Below are 27,931 nucleotides of genomic sequence, written 5' to 3' on the forward strand. Positions count from 1 at the left end.
GTGTGTGTGTGTGTAGACCCCTGGGAGACAGTGTAGCCTCTGCACCAGCACCAGCAGCAGCTCTGTGGACAGAGTTTAATTTAGAACAGGCAAAAATGAGAGAGAAAAAATAAAAATAAAACACTGCTTTTGGCAAACCCCTGCCTGCTTTATATTTAGAACCAGCCTTTCATGCCTTTGGTTTCCTTCTCTTCCCCCTTAACCCACACACACACACACACACACACACGCTGGTGTGTATTTTTAAGCGTGTACACACACACACGGAACGGAGCAAGACCAGATGTGGAGCAGACTGGAGAAGAACGTCGTTGCTAATGCAATTGCTGATGAAGTGTGTCATTGTGCTCGAAGGAGAAGTAGTGGATTCAACATTGCTGCCCTCTGTGGTCCCTTTGTTTGTGTGTGTGTGTGTGTGTGTGTGTGACCTCTGTATCATCCCGTGTCAGAGACAAAGAAACACCAGCACTAACAGTAACACCACACATCAAAAAAATTGTGAAGTCAGCACCTAAATGCCATTGAAGTTCATTATTTAAGTTTTTAAAACTTATTCCAAGAACTCAGGAACAAAGGCCATAAAGTATTAGTGCTGTACAGAAACGGCTTTAGTCATTGGTGTAAAAATGTACATGGACAATACAGATCTACTGCTTTCACTTCTTATTCCTTATTGATTATTTGTGTTACTACAAGGTTACTTTTTCAATATATTTGGTTATTTACTTCAATGCTTTATGGCAATATTTGTCAAATTCGTGATCTTTTCCTTGTAAAAATATAATGCCAATGTAAAATCTAAATCCAAATGTTAAATATTAAATTTCAATCTAATGTTAAATCTAAATCCAAATGGTAAATCGAAATGTTCCATCTAAATCTAATGTTAAATGTTAAATCTAAATGTTAAGTCAAAGTCTAAATGTTAAATGTTAAATCTAAATGTTAAGTCAAAGTCTAAATGTTAAATCTAAATGTTAAGTCAAAGTCTAAATCTAAATGCTAAATCTAAATGTTAAGTCTAAATTTAAATCTTCATGCTAAATATTAAATCTAAATGTAAGTCGAAATTTAAATGTAAATGCTAAATGTTAAATATAAATGCTAAATGTTAAATATAAATGCTAAGTCTAAATCTAAATGTCGAGTCCAAATTTTAAATGTAAATCTTAAATGTTTAGATTTAATACTTAACATTTAGATTAAACATTTAGCTTTAACATTGGCATTATATTTTTCAGGAGAAAAAAACATCACAAATCGCACAAATATTGCTGTAAATCTGGTCAAAAGTAACTTACGTTTTTTTTCAAACGTGTGCTGTTTATTTTAGCATGAACAGCTTTACAATCGGCACCCCATGAAAGCCTGCTAACAATAAAAGCACCAGATCAAACACTTAAATACCAAAAAAAAGCTAAATTAGAAAAGGTGAACACAAAGCGTAAGCGTTAATGTGAGCTAGAAACATTGAATCCTGGTGGTTAATGAGCTGAGCTCAGGACGGCTACATTAGCGGGACACGGACCCTCGAGGAGGGAGAAACGTCCTTGGGAGGTTTGAGTAATAAAAGAACGTCAGGTGTTTTTTTCTTCTGTCAAAGTTTAACAGAAAATGTATTCTCATTTTTAAAAAGATATTCAACTGAAAAAAGTTAAACTTGCTTAGGAAATAATTTTAAAATTTTAATATTTTTAGTCTTATCAACACTTCATAAATCTATATCTCCAATTAAACTTTTATGGAATGACATTTTTCGGGTTGTGCTTGTTTTTTAAAATGTTAAAATTCAATTTAATTTTTTTAAGAGTCTGACAGCAAGCTTACAGAGTGGAAGTTTCTACTCTTTTTGCTCGGGTGAACTTGCCGTAATAAAGGTGTAGTTATATAATTGCTACTTGTACATCTGAATCACAACACTGTGTACTACAGTATGTACACATTACAAATACAAGCTGTGATATTTGGGTTTATTAATCATCAAGGACTAAAATGACAGCCAAACAGACACACCCACACAAAAACAGAAACACAAATTCTACCCACACATGCCAGCATTCCATTTACACACCATGTACATAAGACACGTCGTGGCTGTTTTCCAGGTGAGTGTTGACCTACTTGTCCAGATGAAAAGCTGCGATTTCAGCGTTGTGTCGTTCAAAGTCGGAGAAATAGAAGAAATCAGGAGGCGTTTCCTGCTCTCTGGTCTGCCTGCAAATACAAGAAAATGGAATTAGCCACCTCGGTCTCACCTTCACACACTGTAGTCACTCATAACAGTGTGCTATATTTAAGGCTTTGTTTTTGACATGAGGCTTTATTGTAGATGATGGATTGAAGTATGTGCTGCTGCTGGGCTGGCTAACAAACCCTTTCCATCGCACCTAACGCTCCCCAGACGTGTTCAAAGTTAAAATGATTTTACCCAACGCTGGTTCAATAAGAAAGCCTTCCTCTGTGTTGCTGTGTGAGAGTTTCTCTGGGATCCAGGAGAGCATCCAAGGTCAAAGCCATCCTCCTGAAGCTCCTGTTTTCAGATTATTTCTGTTAAAGTCTGATCCTTCCTGCCCACAAAAAACTGCTTCCCACACACATTCTGCCTTAAAGCTCTTAGTGGAGGGAAAAGACGCTCTTATAGGCTTAAACTGAGAGCTGATAGATCCTGGACCCATGCGGAGAAGATGGTGAAGGTAAAATGACAATGTCAAAGAAAGTGGGGGTTAACGCACTCCCAGAAATGTCTTGTAAGTAAGTGAAACAGCAAAGCAGGAAGTCTGTCATTGAACTAGAGAGTGCATTCTGGAGTAATTCTTCTTTTTGTACCAACTGCCTTCCTCTTTGCTTCCTTTTATTGACAACAGTAAATACTTTCCAGGAAGGCAGCTGAGCGTAATGATTTGGACTGCAGCGTCTGCCATTTTTTTTTAACTTGGGCTCACTGAGGGAGGATGAGAAGAATGGAAACTATCTTGGCTACTTTCTCTTTCTCCTCTCTTTCCGAATACTCCCTCTGTGTTTATTTCCCTCTATCTCACCCTGCTCTGCTCCGCTGCTAACCCTCACCCTGTTTATTCTCCCCTCCACATGCACAGCCTAATACTTTATATCTGCCTCCATGCATCGCTCTGGTAGGTCCTGTTTTCATCCGTCCATTCCCGTCCTCAGCTGGCAGGCTGATTGTAACTGCACAGCTGTGTGGCTGACATACGCACCAGTCATTAAACAAGCCAGAAACACACTCATTCACTAAGAATCCCCTTAAATACCCTCACTCTATCACCCCATGTTCTGCCTTTCCCTCCCCTCTCTCTCTCCATCCAGTGCACATATTTGACAGGCAGCCTCATGCAGATGAGTGAGTTTGTCCAAAGTAAGCAAAAAAAAAAAAAAAAAAAAAAGTTTCAAGAGCAGCGTGTCATGGTTAATATATTCCTCAATTTTTTTTCTCCTCCTTCATTCTTAAGCGGTCACCAGGGCTCTGCAGGCGATCGTATCACTCTCTCTTCCTCTGCACAGCCTCGCTTCAGGGACATAACTCCAGCTCTACATCAATGAAAAATGATACTGGCTTTGGAAGAAACGACTAGTGTCTATTTACATCAATGCTCCTCAGCCACGCAAAGAACAATATCACTCATATGGCAACAGAGCAGCTACAACTCTTTCATCAGCAGCGTCAGGTGTTCATTCAAATCCTGCCAAAAGGACAGAAAACTAGTCAAGGTAAATCTTAGAGCTGTGATGTCCAGTTCATTATTTTGATGCTTTAATTCAAGTTTTATGAAAATATTGAAGATCTAAAGGGGAGAACTCATGCTGAAGACTAAAGCTATACTTTTTGACTAGCTAAAGATGATGCTTTTAGATTAGGGCCCACAAATGTGATTTATAGGCCGATATAACATAGGGACTTAGCCATGGATTACCTGATGGTCACAGCAGAACATGGAATTATGGATTATTCTTGGGACAATTAGAGCCTCTGATATCCTATATTTCATATGAAACATTCAATATGTTACATTTTTAAACTGTTCAATGTTTTTTGTTGGACAATTTAATAATTTAAAGCAGTGGTTCCCAAACTTTTCACAGTCCCGTAGCCCTTCAGACATTTAATCTTAAACCATGCACCCCCCCTACTTCTGCACACTTAAAAAACATAATAATGAAATGCAGTATTTTTCAACCTTGGGGTCATGAGCCCATGTGGGGTCGCATGGAATTCAAATGGGTCCCCTGATATGTCTAATAATTTATAATAGAAAAAAAAAATACTGAATAAAAATGGATTTTTAATGTTTTAATTATTATTGTTTTTCAAATTTTAACATCACACACACACACAAAACAATCTTAGACAACTGTATTCTATTTGTTCACTTTCTCAAATTTTGATCTAGTTAAAATAAAATGCAGAGTAAAAATATCTGAGCTGGTGCATTTTGTCACTTTGTCACTAATCATGAAAAACAACAAACATCATCAAAAGCTAATTCTAAAAAAGAAAGAAAAAAGTCTCTGGAGACGCCAGAAATGTGTGATATTAAAATGGGGTTGAGAACCACTGATGTAATGTCATATACAATGAAGCCCTACAGTGAAATTTGTCTCTGAATTTTACCTATCCTGTTGAGGAACAATATATTATAATAATAATAATAATAATAATAATAATAATAATAATAATAATAATAATAATAATAATAGTTAAAAAGTAGTAGTCTTATATTGGCTAATGTGTAATTTGTGGCAATGCATGGAGGATTCTGACTGCTGGTCAATTTATGTTCTAGTTTCCAATTTTTATTTTTTATTCATGCATCCCCAATAACAATTTGCGTACCCCTTGGGGTACCCGTACCCCACTTTGGGAACCTAGGATTTCAAGCACATTGAATTGCCTTGTGTATGCAGTGCACTATACAAATAAATTGACCTTGCCTACATCCATGTAACTAAATCAAAGACATTTAAATGACTTTCACCCCCCCATTGTAATTGTAACTATAAAATGAGTGTCTTCTAAAATTAACATTGTTTTTGTGTAGGTTCTCTTCCCAGCTCATCTCAACATAAACTTGTACCTGGTTCTCAGTCATGTTTGTTGCAGTCAAACAAAACCCTCCAAAAAAAAACCTTGTAGATAAGAACCTCCATCCATCCATCCATCCAACCATCCATCCATCCATTTTCTGACCCGCTTGTTCTTTTTTCAGGGTCGTGAGGTAGATAAGAACATAGTCAATGTATTTTTACATGTAGTAGACGATGACATATGCATGTCACTTTTCGATATAGAGATGTATGAAGTGCACCAGTGAGAGAGGCGTATGCAATGGTTTTTATATTACATTAAAATGTACCGTGCATCGAACAAAACACTGTGATATAAGAAGGCTTTAGTTCTTGGATCTGAACCAACCATATTCATGCACAGAGTAGAGGCTGATTGTGGTCAGCAGAAATCAAACATCCAAAGAGTTGATATATTACAGTGTATTGTACTCAAAGGGAGATACATTACACTAATATAAAATCTTATTATCATTTTTTGTTTAATATCAAACAGCAGTGAAACCATATTTGCTCGTGGAAAATTAGAATTTCAGCATATTCATAGTTAATCTATGATCACTGATCCACTAACCGTGTTTACTAAAATAGAAATACAACAGCGTCTGATTTCAGCCGTTTCAGTTTGCCAATATTTCCTTAGCGTGCCGAACGTACAGGAGCGTTGTCATAGAGATCTCTGTGGATAAGAAAAAACAAACATTCTCCGGCTATGATTCACAGTCAGTTAGCTTTAAAGGAACCTAAGAGAATACCTCACATGGCTCTAATACACCGCCCTCTCTGTACGGGTGGGGGGGGGCTGCGATATTCAGGAACACCACAAACTTCCCTCAGTATCATGTTTGGTGCACATGCTTTGCGTCACCGCTCAACATAGATTTTGTCGACTTAAAAAAATGTCGACTACGACTATGACTAATTAAGAAAAATACAAATGAACAACAACTATATCGAAAATATATTGATTTTTTTTTTTGAACTATTGAAAACAAAACTATAATATTCACAAGCAACAAAATCCAAACACAACTTAACATATTTTTTGGAAGGAATCCAAACAAAACCATTTTTTTTGCATGGAAGGCGGGACAAGTCTGTAAGTGATCCAATAGGAAGTACATAATGTATAATAACGGTATAAAATATATGAAAACGTACTAAACATAATAAAAGGTTTTCATCAATTTATACATTCCCACATTAAATTGAATTATTGAAATGTGTGTCTTAAATAGTAAAGTATTAATATTATGTACATGTCATGTAGATTCAAGTGTTTGCATGTATATGTTTGTATATGTGTACGTATATGTTTGATGTGCAGGTATAAACTGTATATATAAAACTTGTGCAGAATATATATTGAATTGAATGTTTTGTTGTATGTATAGAATAGAATAAAGACTGCCAAAAAACTAAAATTTTTAAAAAAGTAAAATGGTTGTTTGCTGACGTAAGATGATGTAAAACGTATTTACTAATAATACCATCACATATCACATTAGCTTATAAATGGTAATTGAATCTTGAAAAAAATGCATAAACTGTAATACTTTATATTTCAGTGAATTAAAACAGTGACACATTTAGTCGATTAAAAATCTTAACGTCATTTAGTTGACTAAAAATAACTGAAATAGTTCAGACGACTAAATTTACACTAAAGACCATAACTAAAACTAAATCAAAATTCACACTGGTATGTGTTTGTGGCCAAATTGCAGAAAAAAAGGCTGCAACAACATCCTGCCTCAAGTGAGGGTCAGCCTGGAAGCAGATCTAAGACCAAACTTGAAATGTCAATAAAGTTATTTAGAGCGTGGCATTATAATTCAGCCAAACCGAACAAAGTTAGAAAAAGAAGAAAACAGCAGAGTTCAACTGTGACAAAAAGAGGAAATGATTAAATAAACAGGAAAAACAACATATTATATGAAGATACTGATGCCTGCAGCACCTACATGTGTTCTGTAGAAAAGAAGCATGTTGTGATTAACCCTATAGTCTAGAACAGGGGTCATCAACATGGTGCACGCAGACAGACACTAGGTTGCCCACATGGACCATGAGTTAAATACTGCTGCACTTGATAAGTTTTGTATTAAATTAACAATCTTTGGTCATACTTAATTGAAGTTTTATACATAAGGCCGACATACGCTGTCATTATCAGTCATTAGCATGAGTAAGGCGTCAAGAAAGCTGTCATTAAGTGTCGTTCACTAAATTATGACACCTTTGGAGCTATGTTGGCATTTTTTTGGGTTAGATGGAGGGATCTAGTGGGGTCAGGGTTAGGGTAATGAACGACACTTAATGACAGCTTTCATAACACCTTATTCATGCTAATGACAGGTGTCATGTAATATTGATCATAATAGGGCTGGGCAAAAAAAAAGTGATTTAATTGATTTATCAAATTTGTAGATAAAAAAGATTTTTATTTTGCATATTCGAGTTAAAAAATTTTTTATATATATATATATACATTTAAAAAAAAAAAATTTCATTATATATATATATTTTTTTTTTTTCTTTTTCTCGTTCAGTCCTTGTGGGTTACTGTAGCGCGATGTGAACCCACTCCCTGTGTTTACCCTTTGAGTAGGCTATATGTGTGCCACGGGTATGTTTAATTTTTTATTCGCACTATGCTGAGATGCTAAGGGAAAAGTTTTATTTTATTTTTTTTAAATCGTAATGTTATGTTATAGAATATGTAGTTATCTGACTTCTTAATAAAAAAAATTGAAGCTACTGTGAAGTTGCTGTTACACTTTTGTTAAACCTGGGTTAAAGCTTGAAATTGTTGAATGACAGAGAATCGTTTACTTTGTATTTTGGGATTGTTCTATGCATTTTAACTCTTGAGGACAATCACAGCAATGAAGTTGCACTTTTGACAATATATCTGATGTCATTTTTAAGTGTATTGAAAATAATTTTTTTTTTAATTTTTCTTTAAAAAGCGGAGATTTTTTTTAGCCCTAGATCATAATAATAACAGCCTTTATAAAAATTCAAGTAAAGTGTTACCCAATCTTTAAATGTTCATTTTCACTGAAACACTGAGACAAATATGTTCAAATATCACAAATATTGAATCTTTTGTTAAAGATTCTGCAGCTTTGGTGTTTGGATAGTAATTTATTTACGTATTTTTTCAAATCTTACTTTGTTAAATTGTGGTACTTATTTTACAAGTAGTTAACAGTGGTTGTTTTAAAATCAATCAGATACTAATATAAAGAGAATTCCAGTGCTGCATGTTGGAACTTAAATATTACCTTGTTAAGCTGCCGTCCTTTATCTTCTTTCCCTATAAATAAAGTGAAACTGTTTCATATATTCATATATTTAGTATCAAACTGGTGATTCTTAAGATGATTCAGTACCTTTGAAGTAGCTGTTAGTGACCGATGGTCTAGAATGTTATGAAAGAGCTGTGTCATAAATGTGGAGTAGTCATATACATGTAGGGTAGAGAACCACATCTATAAACGTTGGAGCACAGAGTACGCACTGAGCTGAGTGAGGCTCAAAGGATTTCATCTCCAACATTGAAAATAATAACTAAATATAGACTAAATAAGTCTATTTATGTCGAATGAAAAGCAGAATTATTCCTCCACCACTGGTGCAAAATGATAGGATATAGTAACTTGGCTATAGTGACACCCAGCCTTATCATTAGTACTAGGTGAGAGCCAGACATGCCCACTGTGACCCTGGCCCTGCTGTAAACACATAGTTTACACTGGGAGGCCAGACAGATCCTTGGCTCCACTCGCCGTTCTCTGAGGGGCCCCAGCAGTCACCGGGGCAGCAAAGGTCTATCAGCAAACAGAAAACACAGAGGTAAACGGGAGCTCAGGCATCTGGGAAAATACCTGTGCACACAGCACCTATAGCTGACCCCTGTGGAAGCCTCCGAGGAGAGACAGGGCACCTCTCGTATTGACATCCTTTAGATTAAAAGGTGTTTTAGAGTAAGCTGCACTGGAAAAAGGGCATTTATTTTAGTTATTGGTGTAGAATTTTCCAACATCAATCAAAACTACATCCACACGTGGGCCTCGGTCTAATTTTGTGCGGCCCCCAAAAACAAATCCCAAATTACAAAAAAAAATTATTTCAAGACACTGGAAGGAATATATAGCTCAACATAATACAACCACTTGAATAAACAAAATGACGACAAAAACACATCACAGAATAGTTCCAAAGACATACAAACGAAGAACAAAAATGCAGAAAATGACAGAAAAGTACACATAATTACAACAAGAACACAAAAATAACAAAAATACACATTATGACTACAAAAACACACAAATCGACTCTGACAAAACAACAAAACCAGACAAAGACAAACAAAAACATGATAAAACCTTTCCCCGCCCCCGTATTAATGCTCTGATTGGTCATTATTCTAAATGCTGACATCAGCGTTGATAATGTGGTCCTCGGATCAGATAAAATCACATTTTTGTGGCCCCGCTGTAATAGAGTTGCCCATCCCTGCTGTAGAGTGTAGACCACATGTGTCAAACTCAAGGCCCGGGGGCCAATTACGGCCTATAGGGCATCCAATTCAGCCCGCAGGAACAAGTAAAAATTATAGAAACAACATAAAGAATTAATGAGTAAATTACCAAATAATTTAGTTGTACATTTTGCAGTCCCTCAAAATACACAAATTCAATGAAACTTTAAATAATTTGCCACCGCTCATAGTTTTCTCATATTTATATCACATCATCAATCATTTTCAAGAGCAAATTATTGAAAGAACTCTCAATTTCCCCAAATATAAATACAAATTAATTACAAAATCAAGTACATTTAGGTGGTGATCTTGCAGGGACTGATATCTGTCACTTATTTCTTAGATATTGTCGGTGCTTTACTACTTTATTTATCATTTAAAGGTGGAAATGCAAAGTAGGGCATATGATTGTTGAAATTCCTTGTATTACCACCTGTACTGTAATCTGCGGCACACTTGACATCAAACTGGGCCGTATTTGGCCCCTGAACTAAAATGAGATTGACACTTCAGCTGTAGACATTAATAATAAAAACTAGACATACAGGAGACAAAGCAGTAAAGCATTTCTCATTCTTACACCCAGCAATAAAGGAATAACACAAGAAAAAAAAATATACAGTATACTGTATATATAAGCTTCATGGTTAGAGGCTTAAGGCTATTTTATACTGAGTTTACTTTACATGAAGAGCGACAATAACAGAATGATTGCCTCTGAATTTGCTTTAAAATATAACCTCAACATAATAAGCATTACGTGGACAGAGCGTTCCTTTGCTTAAAAGATTGCTTTTGTGCATTTTTTGTTATTGCTCAGACCCTAAACCCCTGATTTCCTACTGTGAGGACCCCAGCACATGGCTTAAAGCGAAGCATTCCAAGGTAGTGAAAAAACCCAACGTCTCCTGGTTTTTATAGTCCAGCTGTTTATTGCCAAAGAGAGAGAAATCCACCTTTGTGCATGTATCCCGTCTCATCTGCGACTGTGCTGCCGAATTACGGAACTTAAATCATCACCTAAATGTTATTTAGTCTAAAGAGCAGGTGGCTGAACCTCGGTGATGTGTGGAAAGATACGCTGTAAAATATGAAAGGACAAGGGCATCTTCCAGCCCCAGTGAGCTCTTTCTAAAGGGCTGACTCCACACACTTGTCACACATCATCTGTCCAACCCACAGGCAGAACAAAGTCAGTGCACACACACACACACACACTCCTGCATACACCTCTGTCCTCATACGTGCACACTAACACACACACACTGCAGAGTCGACACTACAGGGGTGTTTTTGTAACCTCAAGGGGGAAATGTTGAGCCGTCAGGAGGCCTGCATAAGCCTTCAATGAATAAGAACAAATTCCATTTGCAGGTCAAAGAGGACCATAAAAAAATCATCACCACAATCATGGTGAGAGTGAAGATGAGAGGAGGTGGAACGTTGTTTTATCGCAGCCATAATGTGCGTGAAAGCTGACCTTTCCAGCAATGACATTTGATAAATTGAGCAAAAAAAAAAAAAATCCTTTTACAGGCATATGAGACAGGCATACCTGTGTGTTTGCATTGGACGATACGTGTTACTGTTTACTGCCCTTTTGCTGCAATAACCCTCTGCTGTAATCTGGCGACTGCAGCGAGGACTTTGGAGCACAAATGGGAAGATATGACAGGGGTATTTTGTCACAGTGGGCGCTCTGTGGGCGCTGAAATAAAGTGACAATTCCTATGTGCGTGACGTAACCAAGGACGTGCATGGTCCAAGGAAAAAGAAAAGAGTGGAAAAACATAAAGGAATTAAGGAGAAACACCTGCAGGGGGGTTAAATCCAGTTTGCTGTATGGGAGAAACTGAAAACCTGCGAAAAGTGAAAAAAGACAAATATATGTTTATCTAAATATCCATTCTCATTCTCATTTTCATTCATCTATTTATTTTATACATAAATATTAAATAAAGGAGGTGCATTGTTAAAAAGACCAAATACATGCAATAGAGCAAAATGAAGGACAACTCCAGCTCCTTCTAAAATTTTAAAATAAAAAATAAAATAAAAAAACATATAAATTTATTAAGTTTTCTACAAAAACTTAAAATCAATGATTTGACAAAGAAAAATGAATCAAGGCTGAATTAACTATTAATCTTTACCTATAAATAAAGTTAAGCCCATGCCTCTCCTTCACTATATTTCCCTTATCAATAATAATAATAATAATAATAATAATAATAATAATAATAATAATAATAATGACTGGCACCCTGTCCAGGGTGTACCCCCGCCCAGCGCCCTATGAGAGCCGGAGATTGGCACCGGCAGACCCCCGTGACCCTGATAAACGGGAATAAGCGGGTATGAAGATGAATGGATGGATGGATGATAATAATAATAATAATTAGAACTGCATGCAGTTATGAAAGGGCTTGGGGCGAGCATCAGAACATAAGCCAACATGCCATTTGCAGTGAACACGTGGATATAAAGTTCATGAAGATTTAAAATGATTTAAAATATGAAAGTTACAGGCCAAAATGCGTTTGCACCCATTATAGCGCCACCTAGTGGCACACTTTTTCAGTATTGGTAGTCTGTGTGCTCTTCTATCTAATCCCTGAAAATTTCACGGCCCTCAACATAATACTTCAGCTGAAATAAATATTTGTTGTTTTTGTTGTAATAAGCCACGCCCACTTTGACAAATCGCGATTAACTTTGAGGTATGGCCTCAGGTCATAAATTTGCAGTGCCCCCTAGTGGACTACATTAACAAAATTTAGCATTTCTTTTGACCGAGATATGCAATAGTTCGCGTTTTGTAGCTAGTTAGAAAATGTTATTTGTGAATAATTTGCACATATTTGGACCGAACTCTTTTATCAGCTTTAGATTTAGGTCCAACTGAAAACTCTACGTGCCCAGTTTCACGCTGAATGAACAAAACCCAGAGTTCGAAAAAGCAGATTTTCCAGTCTCGTGTCAACACAATTATAGGCGGAAATGGGCGTGGCCCAGCCCAGGTGATTCAGTGCTATTCAGGAAATCAGTGGATATGAGGTTTTTCAAATTTGGTAAAAATCAGTCTTGCAATTTAATATATATAAATTTCCCATATTTGCAGTGCCCCCTAGTGGCATAAATTATTCAAATTTGGCTCGTACCCCCACAGTCATATGCTAACCACGGATCTCAGATTTGGTGTTGCTAGCATTTATTTTGACCGAGATATGCAATAGTTTGCGTTTTTACAGCGAGCTAGAAAACTTTACTCGTTAATAATTTGCACATATTTTGACCGAACGAAAACTATTTCATCAATGTTTTGATGTGTAGAAACTTACAAAGAGCAATATACCGTAGGAGTGGGCATGGCCTATGTCAAAAGATGCGACTCTATGTACGGATAATAATAATAATAATAGTTAGGATGCAATAATAATAACAATAAATATGTCAGATTTACACAAATAATCAAAACTTCTGAAGCACAAAGTCACCAATTAATGTAATCCTGTTATGCTCAATCACCACCAATGCTAGCATCTATTCTATGGTATTAAATGTTTTTATTTTCTTTAAAATAACAGGCTTTCCATTGATTTAAAAAAAGATTAGGAAAACAGTTCAGTAAATCATTAACACCGCTTCTAAAAACATCATCAGAATGCTGACCCCTTTAAAACCGGCCACATCTACATATGTGAGGTGTTATGAGTCAGCTGGTAAAAAATTCCACTCAAGAAAATTTTAACTAGCAAACCACAAAACACCCAGAGGCTCCCCGAATAACCTTCACACTGTGATCTAGGTGTGTGCATGAGTGTGTGTCTGTATGTGTGTTTGTGTGTAATGGTTGTCTTTGCACAACTCTTCATGCTCCTCGCACACTTACGGACAGATGTTTCCTTAGATCAAAGCGCTCTCCAACACACACACACGCACACACAAACATAAATTGGAAGGTGCAAAAGATTCAACAAAAAAAGATAACAAAAATCTTCAAACAAAAAGACAAAAAAGAGAAATAAAAAGCAGCAGTGGTGACTGTTTGGCACCTTATGGCCTAATGTCAGCTGTAGCTACATATGTAGCTTACCTCTAGTATTGTGTGAATCTTTTTCCCACTGAAATAATGTACTTAAATAGATTCGTTATTACAGCGACAGGAAATGCTGCCGCTACCACATGACATGACTTGCCTAAAGCACATCAAAGAAAACTTTCCCAAAGTCATGTTCTTTAGCACATCTTAAAATAAAAATGTTTACTTTTTTTAAAGCACCATAAAAAATTCAGGAACAAATTTACTTAAATGTCTCCTTGGGTTTGAGACTCTGTGTCTTGGGGCTAGCTCCATGTAAATGGAACCATCATGAACAAATAGACAACGCCTTGGAAAAACACAACACGTTGGGTTTGTGTTCTGTGCCACATCAAAGAGGCCTGTGCCTGAGCAAAGAATAGTTCTAAATGAAAATCCCTGAGCAAAACACAGCTATTAGAGTTTGAGTATGGAACAAGACGGCAAAAAGAGAAGAAAGTGGGAGACGGAGATGCTGGAATACTACATAAATTGAATTTGGGAGGCTTTTTTTAAGACAATGCTAGGAGATAATAAAAAAACATGGTGCAGATTTTACCTTTCGAGGGACTTGCTCTGACATGTTTGAGTACATCTTCATGTGCTTCAACATGAGGGGATTGATGCAAAGCCCACAGTATCCATCTACACACATGCAGCCTTTTCTTACTTGTTGTGTCATCCTGTAAATATCCCCGTGCCATAAAACAGCTATAAAGATGAAGCCATCATCTCAACCTAATCTGAGACAGATACTGTAAACCACTGCCTCTGACAGCACCTTATCAGTGCACGATGCTCCCAACAGTACAACACTTCTTATCTCTGCACCTCCATCTTTTATCTCTTTCTTTCTTTTGGGAGAAAAAACAGCCTTGTTACCACTCACTGTTACGGCTCTCCACTGCTTGGCAAAAAAAATCACCTCGAATATCCCACAAAACTTATCAAATAAATTCTCCCCCCATGGTTTAAAGGGAAGGATTGAAGATTACAGGAGATACAACGCAAATATTTCCTAATCTCTGTTTCCACAGCAGAGGTGGATTACATATGTGTGCAGAGGAGAGATGATGAATTTTCCGCACAAGGCGTAAAAAGAGCAATCCTTAATCTGCACTATTCATTCAGTGTTCAACCACATCACGCTAAGCACCGTCGCCATCAGTCGGCTCAAGCTGCAGGGAGGAGGAGTTTGCGGGGCCGCGTGTTGACCAAATAATCCCATTATGTTCCATGATATCACCAACTGTGGCTGATGTGTGGCTCTGAAGTGTAATACAGTGATATTGTGTCGGAATGACTTTATACTTGGGGGAAAATGTATATTTGAATAAATCTGTTTGGCCTCTCTTCTTTATCATTAAAAGAAAAACTATGATACTAGTGTATATAGTATATACAGTATAGCTTCACGCTCTAACCACTTAGTCGCACACTTTTACAAAGTTGTAATGCAAACTTCTTACTTCCATAAATACCTAAGAGTTGTATGAAATATATTAATATGACTATTATTCAAAGGTTGAGCCTGTCTGTAACCAAAAACAAAGTCAACATGATGGATATGGTCGCAACTTTATTACCAAGGAGATAAAACACACTGCACTGGAATAACATATTCTAAAAGTCCATATTGAGGTAAAATTACAGACACTGAATGATACACCTTGAAAAACATGATCAATGTATGAAGGGTTATTTATTTAATTGATTTGTTTGCTTCATATCTCATGACTATTCCTAATTTGATGGGTACCATTAATGTAATGCAATGTACATTTAACTGAAGAAAAATAGCCATGGCCAAAATGCAATTAACATTTAATGTAATAACATTTCTAATATATTTTATCCTATCCTGGTAAACAACATTGGCAGCGGTTTTACACGATTAAAAGGCAGTGAGAGCTGCATTCCTGATTCACCATGAACTGGATGAGTGAGAACATTTACAGACATTTGTTCCATACCGTGTTCAAAACTTTACGACGTATGCAAAGCTGAGTTCAAGATCGAGAACAAACTTTGACTGACATTTGCATTGAAATCAGACTAATACCATTAGCTTTGTTCTGTTTTGCAAAGTAGCACTAATTGGAAAAACTGGTAGTCGTCCACACAATAGAAAAACACAATATTGAATTCTTGATGACTAAATAACCTCATGAATGCCCTACAATCAAAGCCAAATGAAACGGTGTTAACTTAATGTGGCAATTGCAAAAACAACCGAAAAAAGGAAATGCTGACCAAGCTTTCGTTCTTAGCTACAATTACAACAATTACAGACAACTTGTTTTGCTTACAGCTAAAAAAAGAAAGTGCGTTAAGGCTTTTTTTTTTCTGTAATTCAAACCATTTTCCAAAGAGACTGAACGTCTTTGATCAGTGGAGATGGAGCTTAATAGACTGGAAAAAAGGGCTACTCTGTTATTATGAAGCCCCACTCTCATGATGTATTACGGCCATTTTTTGATCAGGGTTATTTTTTCGTCATACAGACTGGTCAGCTAGCAATCAGTGGTTTGGCTCTGCCCAACACGTTCAGCTAAACCAGTGACATTTTATCCACAGCGTTCTACTGTTAAGTATTAGACCTCACAGCAAGACAGATGGTACATTAAACTTAAAAGTGGGGAAAACAGCATCCGATGATCGCAAAAACACAAAGCAAATCTAGCGAGAGCGATGGTAAATCATATTCAATTACCATCGTGTATAATTGCTCCATATTTGACTTTAATGGAAGTGCTTCAAGTGCCAGTTAGTAAAAATAGCCTCCGTCCACAGGATGATTAGGGGACAGACTTGGCTAAGACTGATTGCTGTGGCCTTTCCAGAGCTATTCTGGCTCCGCTGAGTGTGCCTTCCACTCAACATTGATCCATCGACCCACGCTCCAGTAAAACCTCTGTTAGACCAAAAGGTGATTCACACACACACACACACACACACACACTGAGCCTGTGCAAACACTCGGCACAGATTAACAAGCACGTTGATTTTTGATGACAAGATTGATCGAGCATCTGTGAATTCTCCTTGCGTCAACAACCAGCCAGAACTCCTTTTGCACTTCACACTCCTGCATGTACTGTAAGAAAGTGCATGTGATGGTCGTGTGCCATTGAATGAGTTTTGTACGCTTCTGTGACAGAGATACAATCACAGCAGCATAATTGGACCCAAGCAGTTCATCCGTGTAACTGTGGCTTAGTGGGAAGGGCTGGAAAATGTGTGCAATTGTTGCTGAGGCTGTAATGGGATGCAGGTTGATGCCTTTGGCTGAAATTACCCTGTTTTCAAGAGAGATTTTGTCAGCCATTCCCAGCACTCAAAACAAATGGAATAACCAAAACACCAAATAATTACTTAAAGAGGACGCTCATGTGAACTTCATCTAAGAAACAATTCAGTTGCTTATTTGATGTAATCCTGCTGTGTGTATACACTATTATATGTGTAAACATGATTCAAGTATGTACAATAAAAATATTCTTAGCATTGTTATGTCAGAACTGGTGGTGTCATGTATGGGTACAATCTTCATAAAGCGCTCTTATTTTGAAAACTTCCAGTTGCACCATATGAAAAAACAAAAACAAGTCTTAAAATTATTATTTTTTTGTTTTTAGAAACAGAAAATGAAAGTCAAATGGTTTTTAAAGTTTTATTTATTCCTTCTTGATCCTTATCAAGAAAAATACCTTTTATTTCGATCTTAAAATTTTTGTTTTAAAAAGAAAATTACACTTTTTTTTAAAAAATCTTTTTAAAAATCTAACCACTAAAACATACATTGACCGCATAACATCAGTCACAGTGATGTGAATTAATCAAGTAACACATGATGATCTACGGCCAGGTGTCTGAAAGCCGGGGCTGGTTGTAGGCAGGCATATATGAGGGCGCAGTCAGAAATGTTTAAGGGGGCATCATATGTACACACCATGATTCAGCACTTTGTTTCCCCTGTGCTTATAGTAACAGTGTTTTCTTCATTAAATTGGGTTGTTAGCTATGTGTCCAACCCCAACTTAGAGAAGTGGATTGCAGGCCTCAACCTTCAGACCTGTCCAACTTGGGTGGCCCACCTGAAGACTAAGCTCCAGCTGACATAGGTCACTGAGGCACGCAAACCCCCTGACCACAATAAGGTGGCAATTCCTCAAGGGGGAAACTGAAAAAAAAATTAAAATTAAAATTAAAATTAAAATTAAAATTAAAATTAAAAATTAAAATTAAAATTAAAATTAAAATTAAAATTAAAAATTAAAAATTAAAAATTAAAAATTAAAATTCCTTCATTCAGATTTTATCAACCAACAACATAACATATATATTAACTGGGTGGCCTAATTCTCAAATAAGTTTTAACCTAAAGTAAGACTTCACACACTATGATCAATATTTACAAAACGGAAAGGTAGTCTTATGAATAATAATTAAAAAAAGAAAAAAACTTCCCAGGGGGCAAGACAAGTGTTTGTGGGGGGCGCTGCTCCCTCTTGCCCCTGCATAGAACCGGCCTCACTGAAAGCTATAATCAATACTACATCCCCAGCATCACACCCTGGTGTATCTATCCAAACAAAGTATCTAAAGCACATCCATGATGGTTGGGTGAGCAGAAAGGGAAACCAAAGTCAAAACATCTACTTGTCAAATCCAGTTTAGTTCAGGTTTTAACCCTCCTATTATAATTGGAGTCAATTTGACCCCATTTAATGTTTATCATTCAAAAAATATTAGTTGAATTTTATTTTTTTGCTTCAAATTTCATGACTTTTCCTAATTTGATGGGTTGCTACAATTGATTAAGTACTGATTGAAATTATCATGATAATATTTTGTCATTGTGCTGAACATATATTGCACGCAGTGGTGTCAATTTGACCCCAAGCTGTTTTAGCTGTGTAGTTGACCTGAAGGTAGAGAAAATGTCATATCATCACCACAACCAATAGGGTACTTACGGTACATACTATTGTGGTCATTAATGTTGTCAGTAAATTTGAGAAGATTTCGATGAAAACTATTCAAGATAAATTAATTCTAATTTAAAACGTTTATCCTGATGATGACGCGAGCGAACAGGTCATGGTTTCATTATCAAAGAGTTATTTATGTATTTAACAAATAAATAAAAAAGTGTCTGACACAAAAACTTGGTCAACAATTTTTTGATAATAACTTTCTGGAGGTAAATACCCCTGGAGTCAGATTGACCCCAGGGTAAAATGTGTTAGTAATATTTGAGGATAATAGGAGGGTTAAAAAAAGAAAACAAAAAACTTGATTATTTGAATAATTAATCAAATACCATAATTTATATTACATTTTTCAAACTACATAAATATAATGAAAAGTGTCAACAATTTTCAGAAAATAATTTTCTGGAGGCAAATATCCCTGGGGTCAGATTGACCCCATAAATATAATTTTAAAAAATCATTAAAATACATTTAAAATTATGAAAAGTGTCAACAATTTTCTGAACATAATTTTCTGGAGGCAAATATCCTTGGGGTCAGATTGACCCCAAGGGTAAAATGTGTTTGTTATATTTAAGGATAACAGGAGGATTGAAAAAAAAAAAAAAAAACAACAACAAAAAAAAAATTGATTTATTTCAATAATAAATGAAAAAATTTAAATTTTAAAATTTTAAACTACATAAATATAATTTAAAAAAATATTGAAATACATTTAAAATGATGAACAATTTTCTGGAGGCAAATATCCCTAGGGTCAAATTGACCCCAAGGGTAAAATGTGTAATAAATGAGACTAATAGGAGGGTTAAATGAGAGTAAGACTATCAGAGAACAAGAAGCTCTCCTGAACACACTGAAATAAAATCCATTCTAGCTAGTTATCAGCCTTTTCTCTCTCCTTAGCATCTGTCGTTAGCATTGCAATCCATCTAAGCTTTCCAGACCATTCTTGTTCCCAACTTCCTGTCCCTTGGCGCAGACAGCCTTCATCTGCTTGTAACCAGAACAGCAGAGGAGGACCAGGGTGTTGCCGGGGCCTGATGAGACCGAGTGGGTTCTGGCGTGCTCCATTATTCATGCTCTCCCTCTTCCTCATTCCAGACACTCATCTCGCTCTCTGCCAATCCCCTCACGCGCCCTCTTGCTTCTACAGCATGCAATAGATTTATCAGAAAGTATTAGCTTTGCCTTATGGGACCTGATGGACTCACAGCAGGAAGGAGACGGAGGGCGAGGGGGAACAGGAGGAGAAAATAAAGGAGTGAGGGAGAATATGAGAGAAAACAGGAAACCAGGCAGACAAAGCATGTTCTGCGAATCCATTTTTTATAACACTGTCTGCAACAAAAGACACATGTTTTAATCATGCTGCTTTAAGAAACACTGTGGTTGTGTTTTGAAGTAACACAAGTTTGTTTTTTTTAATGTTCTGCTTTGACATTCAGCCAATTCAACAAAGCAATGAGACGGCGAAACCTCATTTTTAGCTGAGTCTTAGTAAGTTTTAAAGTTTACTTTGGGTCTACTCATGTCGTAATTTAATTTTCGCTAACTTTATAAAAGTGCTAATATTAGCCTGAAGCTAAAATTCTGCTGCTAATGCTAATCCTTGTTTTTTTTACCTGAGCCAAGGAGGTTATATCTTCACCTTTGTTTATTGTTTGTTCGTTTGTTAGCACGATTACATCAAAAGTATAGCACAGATTTTGAAAAGGTTTAACCAATGATAGACCTTATGCCACGGAAGATTCCATAACATTTTGGAGAAGATCCAGATTAATATACTGATTCTGGATCAGTTTGAAAAATTGTAAAACCCATATCTCTCATCATTGGCAAAATATCAAAATTCCATATCTAGGTTGGTAACGTACTGAATTTTATGAAATTTGGCTCAGTTATGACAGGTTGGTTCATTAACTACCTCACTGAGTTCAGATCCAGATTGTGCATTTCATCTCGATTTTTCCCCCAAAAATGGTTGTGCCCAATGCTCATACATTTGGACCTACTGTATTGTTAATAACTCATTGAGTGCCATTCACGTCTATAGACGTGAATTGTGTTTTTCGGCTGGGGTTGCTAGGAGACAGTGTAACAAAGCTCTTCGGTGAATATCGAACTTGTACAATGATGTAGTGACCAGTTGGTGCCATGTAGGTGTTGGATGAGAGATCACCCGTGATGGGCAGAGCTCAGAGGGAGAGGAAAAGAGTTTATAAGACAGAAGCTATGAGAGTTGATGCTGAAGTTTCCAGCAGCTCACAGCAGCGAAAAGTCGACCAGAGCATGTGTGGAACTAAGCGAACTATTGAGAGCGTTGCAATGGTGAGATAAAATGATCAAAAAACAGAGCAAGCGCTGACATTCGGCATTGTCCGGGATGAGGAGGAAGTTGCGTGTGTGGAAAATGACGGGGGAGAGACTTGGAGGACGGCCAAAATACAGTAAGAAAACCATTCAACTCTGACATAGATAGCAAAACAATAATAATTTTGCCATCAAAAGCCCGGTCTCAGTGTTGTTTTTGTAGTTTTATAGAATAAAACCAATGTTGAGGTGTCACTAAAATAAAAAAAAAATTGCTTCAAAGTCACTAATAGATTTTTTCAGAAAAAGACGTTTTTCTCAGCTTTTTGTCACAAACTGGCGATTTGTGTGAAACTTGCCTCTATTCAACTGCTGATTACAAAAGAACGAAACAAGCTATAAACAAAATTATTCGGGAATCTGGTTTCAGATGTCAGATTGTGATAGTACAAAATTTTCGGTGGTTCTTTAGAAATCAGAAATCAGTCAAAATGCTCTAAAACGGCTGGCACTGAGAGGGTAGAAATTTTGAAAATGGCTGGCACTGAATGAGTTAACGGGGACAGAATTTGTATTTGTTTGTTTTTTTTTTAATAAAAAGTCTTTACAGTGTGAATGATCATGTTACCATGATCAGGATTACTGATCTAGATAACTGCCAATATCAGGACATTTGGTCATCTTGTTTAATTAATATTTATTCTATTATTTAACTTGTTTCTACAAAGAGTGTGTAATGAATGTAAGATTCTCCTTCTGACCTATGGATAATATGCCCCCAATATGAACCTGTGTATCCTAAAAAGTCCTTCAACAAATAACTATTTACTCAAGCTATTAAATCAGAACTCTATTATTGTGTAATATCACACCATGCCCAGACACATCTATGACATTAGCTGCCCCACCTCAGTGTTGGATTATTGCAATACAAATCTCAATGATTCAACAGATCGTCCATATTTCAGAATTCCTCAAGTGGTCAGATAGGAGGAAAAGGTTGTGTGACTGATTTTTTATTTGTATTTTTTTTTTATCACAGTCCTCTCTTCAGTCATTCTTCAGAATAACACATGATAGCAGTGTGTGTGAAGGTACAATAGGAAATGACTGAATACTGTACGTGTGCCCTCAGGAGTACTCTGTGTATGCTCCAAATGGTACAGAAGAGCATGAGGAATGACTACATGCAGAGGAATGACTACATGCAGATGCCATCAGATTGGCTCCATTATGGCCTGAAGTCACCACACCCCCCTACCCCCTTATTTCATTGCCTTTCATGTTGGATGCATTAGTGACAGGAGAGTAATCAAAGCTGTCAATAATGACTAGCCATTTCCTATGCCCTTGTCATTCAGACCCACAGGGCACAACTATGCTTCCACAGGACCACAGAGGGGAGGGGGGAGACATCGAAAACCACTCAGCTAATGGATTTTCCTCATTTTCTGTGGTTTGGACTTGAAAGAAAGGGGGGGGGGGGATAAAAGAAAAAGAGTGCCTGATGGTTAAAAGTAGTAATTTGTTAAGAGTGCAGATTTAGAGAGAAGGGTGTGTGATTTAAACTCAATAAGGCAGAAGGTCCTCTTACAGCAAAATGTGCAGATTTAGACACAGAATAGTAGTGTGTGACTTCTCCTCGCCCTTCTCTCTGCTCTGTGTCAGGTGTCTCGATGCTGGAGCTGGCAGTTCCTGATCAGTGGTTCACGGCTCAACTAGTCTGAGACAGTCTGATGTTCTCTCTCTCTATCCTGTTCTGTTGGTCCTTCCGTCCACGAACCCCAACCAGTGGAAGCAGTAGCTGCCACCTCTGAACCTGGTTCTGCTGGAGATGTCTTCCTGTTAAAAGGGAGTTGTTTCTTCCCACTGTCGCTAAAGGCTTGTTCATGTGGATCTTTTGGGTTCTTTCTTTCTTACTTTAATTTATATTTTGTTAAGCGCATTGAGATGACTTTGTTGTAATTTGCGCTATATAAATAAAGTTGAATTGAAATGAATCGAAATTCAACTGAATAGTGTGGATGGATGGATGGATATTGGATTTAATGGAGGGGAAATATTGTGAGGCAACACAACAACCCAAGATATGCATATTCAATTATCCTGTCTATTAAAACTGCAGAAACCCTTGTGCATGTTAATGACATGTTAAAAAGCCCAACAGTGTGTTGTTATGAAACCTTAACAGGAAGTTAGATGGTAATTAATAACTACCATCTAACTTCCAGTAACTACTAGTTGCTATGTGTTCATTTGTTGTACTTTGCTTCATTTTGTCATTAGTCATTAAAGACAAGAGGATTATTAGTCTCCCGTCTGATTCTCATATTGTTCGGCTTTCTTTTTTTATATATACTTCTGAATCAAACTAATCAAACACCCACAAGGCTTCTTTTGCCCTATGCTCACAGGGCACAAATTTTATTCATGTACCTTAATTGTGCAGGTTTTTTTTTTTTTTTTTTAAATATAGATTGTAGCTTTAAGTTACCCACAATCAGCACTAAGGCTGAACAGAGGATGAAAAGTATGATGGTTTTATTTATAAGTAATGCTAAACCTTCTTTGTGTCTGGATTTAAATTCATGGCTGAGTTTATGGGTGAGGGCGATTATTCTGATCACACTGTTCATAGCCTGCTTTTAAGTGATGGCATGCAGTAGAGACACGATTCAACTTGTGCATCTTCATGTGGTTGCAAAATTGAGAAATGTAGGGGTTGTGCAAAAAAAAAAAAAAAAAAAAAAAAAAAACATTTGCATGGATACAATGTGGCAACCAGCAATGCGGGTGGCAACTCAAGTGAGTGAGATTTGGCTCATAGTTCACGCTTTACACCTCAAGTCATATGCAATCAATCAGAGCAGAGGGGAGGAGTGTTGGGGGGGGGAAAACCTTCAAAGGTCAATGGAGGATTCAGATTCAGAGATGTGATTGGTGTGTGACAGAGCAGTGTACTGACTAACAAGATAGAAATCAAGGGTGTAGGCATAGATAGTAATAGAGAGTATAAAAAACTGCAAGAAATAACTCAATAGACACATGAAAAGTGATGCAAAAAGCAATGAATGAGAAACAGCAGCATGAGGATGAAGGTAAATATGGACATGACCTGTGGTGCTTTGAAATCCCTCGGCAAAGGAAATTAAAATAATTAAAATTAATGGGTCGCGTACACCCATCAATTTATCTGTTCATGAGCAGATTAAAAACAGGGTATGATGCCTAACAATAAACACAGATAAACCTTTATGGTGTGGCGATACCAGCACATGATGATAAAAGAAGGGAATAAAGTAAATATCCAATGAAAAATGGCAGAAATAGCAGAAAACAATGTTCGACATAAATTCTAAGATCAAACTTTATGAGCAGGTGCTTTAACAATAGTTAAAAAATACCTTACTTCCTTGAACTTAGAGGAACTGACTTTTTTTTAATAATACCAGACATTTTCTGCAATTCCAACTTAAAAGTAGTTTAGGAATTGTTAAGGGCTTTCTGTTACACTACATAAATGACAAAATACTAGCTTTTTTAAAAAGAGGAACAACAGAGCTTGGATCCGGATTTTCAGGACATTTAGAGCTGTGGGAAATAAAAAGTGGATAAAAACATGCAAGCATGTCTCACTCATTCCTTCTTCATTTATTTTTTATTAATATAAAACATTATATACACATAAAAAGAGAAGATCAGGATGCGGACCATAGCAGCTGCTGCCATAGAGACGTATAACCGTGTGCATTCCGTCGTCAGTGTCACAGCTGGTTTTCATTTGATGTTGTTTTTCGGTGTAATGGTTGATTTACTTACTTAACTAAAAAAAGAAGAAAAAAAAAAACATGACAATTTGTGAAGAGGGCATGAATGTCAATCAGGAATTGCTCAGGCTTGTAAAAAAAAAAAAAAAAAGAAAACCTCCCTGTTTGTGCCCTGCACCAGCAGCAGGCGGTTCTCACCCCATTACACAGCCTAATTCAATCCCATGCCAGTCCCTCTACAAATGATCAATAAAAGCTTCAACTCTATTCTTTGAATAAATATTTGCAGCAATGGATGCACTGAATCAAATCTGACAGTTGACATGGCATACTGGATAATCTCTGGTGGTACAGTGGGTTGACAAAAAACATAATTAAATAAGTATGAAAAAGGAACCTTCACAAATATGTCACATTGTTGACGTCTCTAGTTAATTAAATATGATTTCAGGCGGTTTCTAAAGATGTATAACAAATCAAATCATATTTAAAGGGAAATGGGGAAGCTTTGTTTTTGTGCATTTTGCTTGAATTTATACTCATGTCTCTGAAGTCCAGGAAAATGTAGCACATTTAATCATTAAAAAGGGTTACAAAAAAAAAAAGTTTAATTCTGTGGATGTTTATGAGGGACCTTTGACAGCTAAAGCCTCATACAAAGCTGGAACGACTCTTTTGTCCTCAAAGAGTAAGAACTAAATCAAAAAAATCTCTCTACAGCAAGAATTACCATAAGCCACCAGAAAAGACGTTTCATTGTTTTCAGCATAAATCATCAGTGCTATTTAGCTAGGCGTATCATCTTTATTTGCAAAGCCACAGTGTAAGTATAGAAAGTAAGTGCAGCCGCCAACTGGCCACAGACACATACTCTTACTTAGCTCCTTTTGTGCTGTCACGGTTTTTGAAAAACCAGAAAATCCCGGAGCAGTATATCTTTGTGAAAAGTGCCAATTTCTCCTTTCCTCAAGAAATAGCTTGAGATGCAGTGACGCTAACTAATGATGCACACACCGTGACAGCCGCACTCACATTTAATTCAGGAAATGAAAAATACGGAGAGAAAGAAAGAGGACGTGTGTGTGTGTATTTGCATAGTTACTGTGCAGCCTTTTCCTAAAACTGTAGCACTTAGACGTCATATAAAGGAAGAAGTATTGGCAGAAAGCACAAACAATCGGCTTTTAGCGTTTTCTTCCACAGGATGACAGAGGTAAAGCCCCTCTTTTGACAGACTAATAAATTACAAGTTAGGTTACAGTCTTCTATTTGCAACAAACAGTATTTTTGGAGGCTGCAGGCCACAGTCAGAAGGGTCTGCATGCTCCAGTTGAGCAAAGACAATAATCTGGGAAGAAAAGTGCAATTAAAGGTTAAAATCCTGCATGTCTATGTGGGTGTCTGCCAGGCTGAGATTCTTCTGGATCATTACTTTGGATGATAAGATGGCCACACCTCTTTCAGGGCTAACTTGTGCTTGGGCAAGAACGAAGTTTCCAAAGCTCATATTTGAATAAGCGCTTGGCAAACAGCGTAAATGCCCTCCTCCTACACGCAGACGCACACAAACAAAGTCGCACACATTCAACCAAATGCTGCACTCAGCTAACTGAACACACAGCGCTTCACCACAGTTGGTAGGGAAATGCTCTCGCTCACATACAAAACACTAATCCGTGCCATTTTGCCAAGCTGCTTTCTCCTTGCAGGGCCCAACAATGCAAAAGTCACTTTTTCTCCAGCTCCTGCTCTTTTTGTCGCAAACAACAACAAATCATAATCCTGCTGTGAGCTCCACCATATGGTCTCTCTTTGATCCTTTCTTTATCCACACCCTACTGACATATTAATCTGCACAACTGCGGAGAACATCCCCAACATTCAAATAATCCAAATGTCATTCGCATCCTTTTGACCTCGACAGAAGCTATTCTCCAAGATTACTGATTGATGGGACTGAAGTTGTTTAAGAAGTGATGGGAAAGTTTCCCTGCTGTAGACGACATTAAACTGTGAATATAGAGCCAAAGCAAGGCAATGCAAGGCAGATTTATTTGTATAGCGCATTTCATACCCAAGGCAACTCAATATGCTTTACATGATCAAAAAGTGCAACAGACAACAGCTTAAAATCAATAAGAACATTAAAGTAGGCAACAAAACATTTAAAATCATCAGTAAAAACATTTAACATCATCAACAAACAACAACAACAACATGACCAAAAATCTCCCTCTCAATCATACGCAGTACAGAAAAAAAGTGCCTTTAACTTTGATTTAAAATTGTTCACATTCGATGCTGACTTCAGCTCTGCTGCAGTTTGTTCCACTTCTTTGCAGCACAACAACTCAACGCAGCATCACCATGTTTACTGTGAGCTCTGGGCTCCACTATCTGACCTGTGTCCATTGATCTGAGAGACCTGCTGGGTTCGTAAACACGGTGATGTTGTGTTTAGTTGTTATGCTGCAAAGAAGTGGAATAAACTGCAGCAGAGCTGAAGTCAGCATCACATGTGAACATTTTTAAATCAAAGTTAAAGGCACTGTTTTTCTCTACTGCGTATGATTGAGAGAGAGATTTTTGGTCATGTTGTTGTTGTTGTTGTTGTAATGTGTTTGTTGATGATTTTAAAAGTTTGTTTTTTGTTGTTGCTGACTTTAATGTTCTTATTGATTTAAAGCTGTTGAATGTTTTCTGTTGCACTTATTGATCATGTAAAGCTCATTGAGTTGCCTTGTGTATGAAATGCGCTTTACAAATAAATTGGCTTTGCCTTGCCTTGCCAAACTAAAGGCAAATTACAACTATAGTGGCATTGGTATTCAGCCTGTCCCAGTGTTGTACTTCAAACTTCAAAAAAGCCCAATTCTTTTAGAAAGTATTGCTGAAAAGTTTGTCAACCTATGATTTTTTTTAATCTTTTTTTAAAGGAAACCTGCATAATGCTACTTAGTCTACAAAAAGGAATCATGTGCCCTATTGTGTTAAATAAATAAATAACAAAAGGCCACCATTTAAAAAAATCTTGATTTACTCCAGTGTCAAGTGTTAAGCTGTACAACCAAAGTGAAATAATTGCAGGCTGTCGAGATTTCTAAATTATGGCGCGTTGCAGGACATTTGATGTGGTTTGAGT

General features: G+C 36.9%; 1 protein-coding gene across 1 annotated transcript in view; it reads right to left on the bottom strand.

The window, feature by feature from the left end:
• fam20cb (FAM20C golgi associated secretory pathway kinase b) overlaps nucleotides 1-27,931 on the bottom strand; it is an 82,760-nt gene that overhangs the window by 34,539 nt on the left and 20,290 nt on the right. Inside the window, exons 4-5 of the mRNA XM_028476872.1 lie at nucleotides 2,122-2,214; nucleotides 30-62 (exon numbers count right to left, since the gene is read on the bottom strand). Of these exons, the coding sequence (XP_028332673.1) occupies nucleotides 30-62; nucleotides 2,122-2,214 (126 nt within the window). The remainder of the gene's footprint in view (nucleotides 1-29; nucleotides 63-2,121; nucleotides 2,215-27,931) is intronic.

Source organism: Gouania willdenowi, chromosome 19, assembly GCF_900634775.1.
Source record: "Gouania willdenowi chromosome 19, fGouWil2.1, whole genome shotgun sequence".
In the NCBI taxonomy this organism is placed as follows: Eukaryota; Metazoa; Chordata; class Actinopteri; order Blenniiformes; family Gobiesocidae; genus Gouania; species Gouania willdenowi.